Raw genomic sequence first — 9,943 nt, 5'->3', positions numbered from 1 at the left:
TAGCTATTGGGGATTTTAATGCCATTTTATTTGACAACGAAAAGAAAAGTGGATGGGTTAGGGGTGTGAGGTGTTCTCTATTTGGGGAGTTTATGGATACTGCGGCTTTGCATGATTTTGGTTTTTGTGGCCCTTCCTTTACTTGGCATAGAGGGGGGATTTTTGAGAGATTAGACAGGGTTATTGGAAACGAAGCTTGGCTCAACGAGTTTCCTAACACGTTAGTTACCCATCTCCCAAGGTTTAAACCTGACCGCTTCTTCTTTCAATGAGACCAGAGCTTAGAATACCCAAGGAACGTCCTTTTAGATTCCTAGCTGGATAGCTAGAGCTAGAGTTTTCCAGATTTTGTTAAGGATCAATGGGGGTTTAATGGTAATTTGGCAGATTCCCTTTCTAATCCTTATGCAGGACTTAAGTAGTGGAATCAAATTGTCCATGGTAATTTAGGCACTCGGGAAAGGCATTTGGTGAACAAACTCTCAAGTTTATAAAGGAAGTTGGAGGTTTCTAATTCTAGTTCACTCCTACATTCAGGGATGGAAACTCGCGAACAGTTGGAAAATGTCCTCCACCATGAGGAAGTTCTTTGGAAACAGAATCCAGATGTGAGTGGTTAAATTTGGGGGACTGCAATACTAAGTTTTTTCATTGTCGTACCCTACAAAGAAGGAAATATAACCGTATTGCAGTTATAAAAAGTGAATATGGTTCTTGGATCTATGATGATGAAGCCTTTCAACTCGAAGAAATTAAATTCTTTCAAAAGCTGTATGGTGACCAACTTAGACCCATGAGTATGTTACCTCCTAACTCTTTCCCTAATTTGGATAATTGTGATTCTCAAATTTTAGGAAAGGAAGTGTCAAACGATGAGATCAAAGCAACCCTTTTTGATACGACGTGAGTTGAAGGCTCTAGGAAGTGATGGTTTCCAGACACTTTTTTTCCAGAAGTAGTGGGACTTAATTGGTTCAGGGATCTGTGAATGGGTGAAAGAGGTATTTGCTGGTAAGAGTATTGAGCCTGAATTGAATAACACGCGGCTAGTTCTCATTCCTTAAGTCCCTAGTCCCGAGAAGTATTCAAAATTCTGTTCGATTAGTTTATGTTCTGTGATGTATAAATTGGTAATGGAAGTCATTCCTAACCGTTTTAAAATAGTGTTTCCTAAGATCATTGGCCAGGAACATGCACGCTTTATTGTTGTAGGACGTAACATTATGGATAATATCCTGATTGCCCAAGAAGTCATACATTCGATGAGGAGTAAACATAAGAACAAAAATTGGATGACAATAAAAATCGATTTGGAAAAAGCATATGCCAGAGTTCGATGGGTGTTCATTGGGGCTTCTCTTTGGGCTGCAGGCATTCCTCGTATGCTTATTAATGTTAATGTCTGCTATTACGAATTCTACCATGCATGTGCTATGAAATAGATCTCTAACGCAAAAGTTCAAGCTCGCGAGGGGTATTCGTCAGGGATGTGTGCTTTTCCCATACCTTTTCATTTTTTTACATGGAATGGCCGGGTATAGTTTCACTATGCCATAGAGGGTGGCCTCTGGTAGCTTGTTAGATTATCGAGATCTGGCCCATCTCTTTCACACCTTTTCTTTACAGATGATTTTTTCATTTTTGGTCAGGCAGATCCTCAACAAATTTTGGTACTTAAAGATATTTTAGAGAGGTTCTGTGGGTATTCTGGACACTGGATCAATGCTCAGAAGACTGACGTTTATTTCTCCAAAGGAGTGATCAATGCCATTGGGTTACAATTGAGTGAAACCATTGGATTTCAGAGGGAATCTAGGGACATATCTGGGTGTACCTCTCCTTCACGAAAGGATTTTGTTAAATACTTTGCGCTTTGTTGTTGATAATCTAGGGACATATCTGGGTGTACCTCTCCATTACTAGTTAATTTCTTTTCTGGTTTTATGTGGGAAACTTTATTATGTAAGTGCACGTACTGATCAAGTAATACAGTGATAAGATGATGCCCTTCCAATGAGGACCAAATTTAATTTTAACCTGCTAATTACCAATTATCCAATTTTATCCAATCTGTATCAAGAAAAGAAATTCTAATTACTACTGAAGTTAAACTAAAGGAATTAAAGAGATTTTATTAAACTAAATAAAAAAAATGAAAATTACTAAGTTTCTCAATCGATTTTGAAAGATCTTGGAACTCTAATTTACCTAATTAAGTTAATTAATTATCTCTCATTCAATTGTTCAGTCTATACAATTATTAACCTATGATTCTGTGGCATTAACTAGACCCTCCCACTATCTAGCTAAGTTAATCCCCCTCCCCCACCAGCTATATTCCTGTGCTAGGCAAGTCGAGCAACGCCACTACGGAAAAGCTTATTGGGTTGATTTGCGCATCAGGTATATTCCTATCCTAGCTGTAAATTAACTCATTCGTCAGCGCTACTAAAGTTAATCCTAATCTATTTAGTCTAGACCTAAACCTTAATTTTTATCTTCTACGACAAATCAAGATCACCAAATTAATACGACTTGGTGGCCAGACAAACAGAGTAAATAAGCATAAAGCTGAATAAATAATTAACAGAGATTGAAACAGTTGAAGAGAAAATATTTAATTAACTAAAAAATATGATTCAGCATCATTCCAAGCGAATAGATTTTAGTTCTTGTTCCGTTGAGAAAACATCACAAGAAGAAACTCAAAACAAACTTGCTTTGAAAAAAAAGTAAAAATAAAATAATCTAGAGATAAAAATAATCGTCGAACTAAAGCCAAGCGCTCCAGATCTCTTTCTCTTCTCGTCTTTGCAAGGTTGAAGCCCCCCTTAGTATAAAGGTTGAGGTTTAAAGTTTCTTTTATGTCAATTCTATAATCCGCTACATCATCTTCCCATTAGCCATTTAATGGCTGGTGACCATAAAAGGAGAAGTCTAACAGTTGAATGACCATTTTTTAAGTTTTAATAGTTAGGTGGAAAAAGAAAAAAAAACGAGAAACTTACCTAGACGGCTACAACTGCATTTACCATTTTTTATGTTTTCTGTCCCTTGGCTCAACACATGCATTTTTCTTTCTTTAATTGATGGCTTAAATAGGAACCCACATTACACACCAACTCAGTAAAACACTTGAAATAAGTAATGTAGCTGGTCTCTAAGTAAAGGGATAAAACTCAAAATTGTACATGAAATTTGATTGAATGTGAACTTTGATACACCGACTTTAATTTGGTGAAATTATGCATTTAAAATTTAATCATGGTTCAAATGTATAGTTGAAACTTTGATTTTAATTCAACTATATGTATTTAAAGAAATAAATACATCGATTTATTTTATTTTACATCACATAAATATAAATATAAATATTTGTGGATGCAACATATACATATAAAATGGTGTTGCATTGCTAATGGTGTTAGAGATTTATAAAAATTGGATGAAACCAAATTACACAAAATCAAAGTTTATGTATAACATTGCACATTAGAATAGAGTTTCAAGTAAAATTTGTATATCTGAGTATTTAGGAAAGAAATTGAAATATAAAATACGCGATCAATATTTTTACACTAACTGGTATGGTTTCCACGCTTCGCGTTGGATTGATTAATTGATTGGGAGGTTAAAATATGCTCTAAGTATATGTACGCTTCGTGCATTAGGAGGTTAGTCTCCTACTTGTATTTTGAGGAATCTAATCTCTGTATTTTATGAATATAGAAATTCAAGTCCAACAGTCACAGCTGTTAAAATTCTTCTATTAAATTCACTGGTTTGACACCTTGAAATAAAAAATCCACTTGGTAGTCATATAACATTAAAAATAATGTTGAAAATATTAATTATGATTTTTCCCCCTAAAAACACCCCTTCCAACTCATTATGATAAAATAGGATTTTTTGTTCAAATAATATTCTCATTTTATTTAGAATAAAAATGAAAGGGAAGGTTGAAAGCCGTCCTCAACTCATGAGCAACAATACAAAGACTTAATCAGAAAGGAAACATAAAAAATGGAACAAATAGAAAACGGAAACTTCAAGACACAATTAAAGCAAAGAATGTGGGAAGAAGGCTATTTAAGGGCTGCAAATGTATTCCGTAGCTACTTCTCTTCCACATTTATTGAGTAAGAGGCTCAATGAAATAGGAAGGTGGATGGGAATGCCCAACACATTGGCTCTGACAGCAGTGCAAAGGCAAACTGCAGCTTCAAGATCGACCAATCCTTGAATCACGCTGCAACATGGTTCTGTAGGTACGTTTCCGACACTAACACCCACCAAATCCAACAGGCCAAGGCATACACCGAGATTTAGGGGATTGCATGTACCGGGATGACCATGAGTGATTCTGCCATTATGGTACACATCTCCGGGATGAATAAAAACGGGGTTTTCCACGTTGTGAGAGCTTACAAAAGCAAAGAAAAGAAGGTTAAGAGAAAGAACAAGAGCAGTTGATGCTTTAACATTAGAAGCCATTTCCCAGAAGAAAATGATTTGAAGTGATTGATGAAATGAGTTTTTTGTTGTGAGAAATTAAGCTGGAACTGCCGATGAAGGTGGCGAAGGAGCAAAGGGTTTTATAGCTGGAATGTATGAACTTTGAAGCTTTTTTAGAACTAGAAAATGGGAGGCACGAAGTCTGATTAGTTGGAGAATCTTGGATCTTGGAGTATCTGTTTGGCTGGCAAAATTCTCCCACGTCTATGATGGATGAATTCTTTATCACAAGGCATCTTTAATCGATTTAATTAGTAACATGAGTACAACGTTGTTAGTATATGTATATATATATTATATTTGCAGACATGCATGGCCTAATTAAGGTTTCTGTCATAAATATATATATATATATATATATGTTAAAATCTTTGAGCTGCTCAACAGGACTAATGGTGTGGTAAACTATATAGGTAGCCACTCCATTACTAGTTAATTTCTTTTCTGGTTTTATGTGGGAAACTTTATTATGTAAGTGCACGTATTGATCAAGTAATACAGTGATAAGATGATGCCCTTCCTATGAGGGCCAAATTTAATTTTAAGCTGCTAAATATCAATTATCCAATTTTTTCCAATCTGGATCAAAAAAAGAAATTCTAATTACTACTGAAGTTAAGCTAAAGGAATTAAAGAGATTTTATTAAACTACATAAAAAAAAAATGAAAATTACTAAGTTTCTCAATCGATTTTGAAAGATCTTGGAACTCTAATTTACCTAATTATGTTAATCAATTATCTCTCATTCAATTGTTCAGTCTATACAATTATTAACCTATGATTCTGTGGCATTAACTAGACCCTCCCAATATCTAGCTAAGTTAATCCCCCTCCCCCACCAGCTATATTCTTGTGCTAGGCAAGTCGAACAACGCCACTACGGAAAAGCTTATTGGGTTGATTTATGATCGTATATTCCTATCCTAGCTGTAAATTAACTCATTCGTCAGCTACTATAGTTAATCCTAATCTATTTAGTCTAGACCTAAACCTTAATTTTTCTCTTCTCGACAAATCAAGACCACCAAATTAATACGACTTGGTGGCGGACAAACAGTAAATAAGCATAAAGTGAATAAATAATTAATGAGATTGAAACAGTTGAAGAGAAAATATTTAATTAACTAAAAATATGATTCATCATCATTCCAAGAAAATAGATTTTATTTCTTGTTGCGTTGAGAAAACATCACAAGAAGAAACTCAAAAATTATTTAAATATGATTTTTTTAAATACTAAATTGATAGATTAAATTTATAATGTACTATGAAATTAGTATTAAAATTTAAGCATAAAATTTTAAAATTAATAAAATAACGAAATTAAGAATTTAAGTAAGTAATTTACAATTTATTAATCAATTAATTTATTTTCTTCAATTAATTATGAGTGAATGCAAGAAACGTTAACTTTAAAATAATTGACTTTAAATTAAAAATAAACTTAATGATTTGAAATTGATTATTATAGGATGAAATTATCAAATAACAAATTTTATCATGGAAGCTTAAATTTATTTTAATTAAGATGGTAATTAGGTATAATGATTTAATCTCATTTTACAAGTTTTTTGAGTGAATTATATTAATATAAAATTAATTCAAGGTTAAGATTAAATTGAGTAAAATATGTTAGATCAATAAAATGAAATTCAGTTAATTTCAAATATAAATATATTATAAAGTGGTAAAGTTTAACTTTAATAATGATTTTGTGATTCATTATAAATTGTTGAATATAAAATGAAGTTTACTCTAACTTAATGTAAAATTAGTAGATTGAATAAATCTATTTATAGAAATTTAAATAATTCAACAATTTAACTATAGATTAATGGCTTATTATGAATGATGAATTGCAATAATTCTGCAAATTTAAGTAATTGAAATATAGTTGTAGTTTCCTAGCCTACCGATTTATGGAAGAGATTGATCAAATTTAGGAATCTTTGATCTATTTGAACTTATTTACAGCTTAATATTCAAATTTATAAGTTGAACATAGATATTTGAAATAAACCAATTCATATTTAAGTTAACAATATTTATTGATGTAATAAAGGTAGTTACATTCATAAATTAAAAAATGAAAAGTAAGTTGAAGTAATTAAAGCATTATGAATTATGAAATTAATAATTTAAATAGAAATTGGTAGAACATGAAAGTGCTTTGAATTGATAATTTAAAATCCAATGACAATGATGAAACGAATCATGATGGATATGAGATATGGAGTTGAACTATTAGAAATTCTCTTCTATTTACTATTCTTTCAATTAATTAATATAGCTAGTTAATTGTTTAGATTAATATGATGATTGACTGCATGATTAAATTGAATATCAACATTAATTATTAAGTTGAAAAATTTTTAGTTAAAGACTAATGATTGTTAAATAAATGTTTCAAATCAATATAGAATATTTAAAAATTTTTGTAAAATTAATTTATGATAAAATCATGAAAATCATCTCATCGAATAATTATTAATATAATTAAATATATTTCAAATATCAAATTTAAATTATAAATTGACCTATAGATTAAATTTCTTTTATAAATAAAATAAATTACGATTTAAATTAGAAAATTAATTATTAATTTTAATAATTTATTCCTAAGTTTCTATATTAACAGTTAGTCCATTACTTAGTTCCCAATTTTCCTTATATTTTACTGTAGTCAACTTATGAACGATAGGTAATAGCGAATTCGACTAGCATTAACATTCAATAGCTTCTATTAATAAATTTAAACTTAATTGAATTTCATGCACATAATGCTTGCAAAACTACAATAAAATTAAGATCAAATACAATTTTAAATAGATTAAAATTGATTCTAAATATTAATCATAAAAATTTTATGCAAATTACGAAAATTTATATATTTAAAATAAAAGAATTTAGTACAAATGTAAAAGATAAAATTTAATTTATCTAATAGAATTTTTCTAAAATATTAATATTCTTTTCAGAATCTACTCAAATTATTTAATTTATCTACCACAGCTATCAATTATTGTAAGGAAGTTGACCATGAAAAGTTTGGTGTTGAGCTATTAATATGAATTAATATCTTATCAGTTGAATCAATTAGGATATCTTCTAATTTATCAAAGATTTAATTAAACTTAATTACATACTTAAAATAATACTAGAATACGTAATGAGTAAATTAATTACTATATTCACATTACATTTAATTAAGTTGACTATAAAGATATTAAAATATATATTTTATTGTTAAAAATCAATTCCAGAATTGATAAACTTTACACTATGTAAATATTATTTAATTTAAATAAACTAACTGTAAATTTACTAATATCGAATATAGATATTAATTGACATTAGTAATGTAAGTCATTAATGCAAAAATTTACTAATTCAAGCTTCTATTTTCAATTTTCCTAAAAATTTATTATCAATATCAAATTAATAATTTAATATAATTAAGTAAGTTATAAAATTAATCATTTTAAAATATTATAAATTAAGCATTGATTGTAACTTGCTTGAAGATCTGAAATTACTACAATTGTAAACTATCAATTATCAAATAATCTCCATAAGTAATATGAACTCTATCAATATTCATTCAGTAACATTGTTAATTATGAGTCTAATCTATATAATCAAATTAAATTTATCAATATCGGTAATTTAATAATTTAGTACGATCAATACAGTTTATGAATTTTATCATAAAGATTGTAAAATCGTAAATACAATTGACAATCAATAATTAATATGACTATTATAAATAATTAGAATTAAATCAAATTTACTTAAAATATTATTATTGAATATCAATATAAAGATCATTACAATCACATAATTATAAATATGTAATTATAAGTCACATGATACTCAATTAAATGATCATTTTAATATCAAGTTTGAAATAGGAAATTATAACTTATTCCAATTTTTATTATCGCAAATTTTTATTAACATTGTATGGCATAGAAATTTAACTGAGACATAGGAATTATATCATATTGATTGTTCAATTATGAATAATGTTGTAATAGATTAGTTAATATTTATTATGTGTAGTCTTCAACAATTTAAGTCAGATGATTAATCTATTAAAATTAATTGAATAAATTTGAATAAATAAATTAGTTATAATTCTAAATTAACATATAGTAAATATGAATTAATAATTGAAGTCAAAGATGTTTAGTAATTCTAAACATTATGCTTAACATTTATTGAAATTCATAAAATTAAATATACATTCATTAAATAGGATAAGAATGAATAACGTATTCAAGCTAAATTGAAACATACAATTACTAAGGTAAATGCATCAAAATTAATGACATTAACTGATACTTGAATTTCTGCTTAAGTACTTCCTATAGCTAAATGTATATATAACTAGAAGTATAATGAATGAAATGTGAATATGAATATAAATTGATGAATCTTAGACATTGTAATATTTGTAAATTTTGACGAATTAAATAATTTGTTAAACTTGAATAGATAAATCTAGTTAAGAATTGATATTAAGTAATAAATAATATTTGATATTAATTAATTGAAGTAAATTCATTACAAATGATCTACAAATTCATTGATGATTAAGTTGATATTGAGAAACAATTATTAATTAGAATTAAAGTGATAGATAGTAATAGTGTTAAATAGTCTGAATTGAGTAATATGATTGAATTTCTAAGTTAGATAAATGGCATAATTGATATTGGAATTAGAACATGTGATATATATGGTAAAAGATTGCTCATAGTTAGATAACTTACAATTTTAATTAGTAAATTTAACGATTACAAAGTATGTTGTAATATATGTAAAGAAATAATTGTTCAATGATAATAAATCTTTAATAATGTAATAATTTCAATTCATATATAAAATCAGATTGAAGTCATACATATTAGATTAAGTAAATAATAGTAGACCAATCATACGATAAAGAATCTAGATGTCAATAATTGATAAGTAAGTAATGAAATGAACAAGTATTAACTTAACAGTTCAATAGTGATAGACTAAATGATGAGGCAACTAAATGTAATGAGACTGCAACATGCTCATGATAGGATAACAGTTCAGAAAGATCGGATATACAATTGCATCAGCTAGATAATTCACTGAGATTAAATCTCATATAACTGGTAATGGAGTATTGACATAGCAATATTCTCAGACACATTATAATTGGGTTGTAAAGGATTTTCTTCATCAATGCATTTAGATAAAAATCAAGTAGTTAAATAACATAAAAAAGAGCATTATGCTTAATAATAGCATTCAAAATATAAATTGATTGCTAGAAGTTAGGATGAAAACATAGGTAATATGGAATGCTATGATCTGAGTTTACTGATAGATGAATAGCTATATGAGCTTGATATATGAAGCGAAGTTATAGATCTTAAGACTGTGATGCAT

The 9,943-nt window shown here is 28.5% G+C and overlaps 1 protein-coding gene across 1 annotated transcript; it reads right to left on the bottom strand.

Annotated features, from left to right (window-relative positions):
- Positions 1-3,797: 3,797 nt before the first annotated feature.
- On the bottom strand, positions 3,798-4,569 carry LOC105778708 (putative lipid-binding protein AIR1). The gene has a single exon (XM_012602459.2). The coding sequence runs from the start codon at positions 4,492-4,494 to the stop codon at positions 4,090-4,092; it is 405 nt and encodes a 134-aa protein (XP_012457913.1). The 5' UTR covers positions 4,495-4,569; the 3' UTR covers positions 3,798-4,089.
- Between the last annotated feature and the right edge of the window lie 5,374 nt (positions 4,570-9,943).

The sequence above is a fragment of the Gossypium raimondii genome, chromosome 10 (assembly GCF_025698545.1).
Source record: "Gossypium raimondii isolate GPD5lz chromosome 10, ASM2569854v1, whole genome shotgun sequence".
Taxonomy (NCBI): Eukaryota; Viridiplantae; Streptophyta; class Magnoliopsida; order Malvales; family Malvaceae; genus Gossypium; species Gossypium raimondii.
The sequence above is the reverse complement of the archived record's forward strand: the minus strand, read 5'-3'. Positions and strand labels throughout refer to the sequence as shown.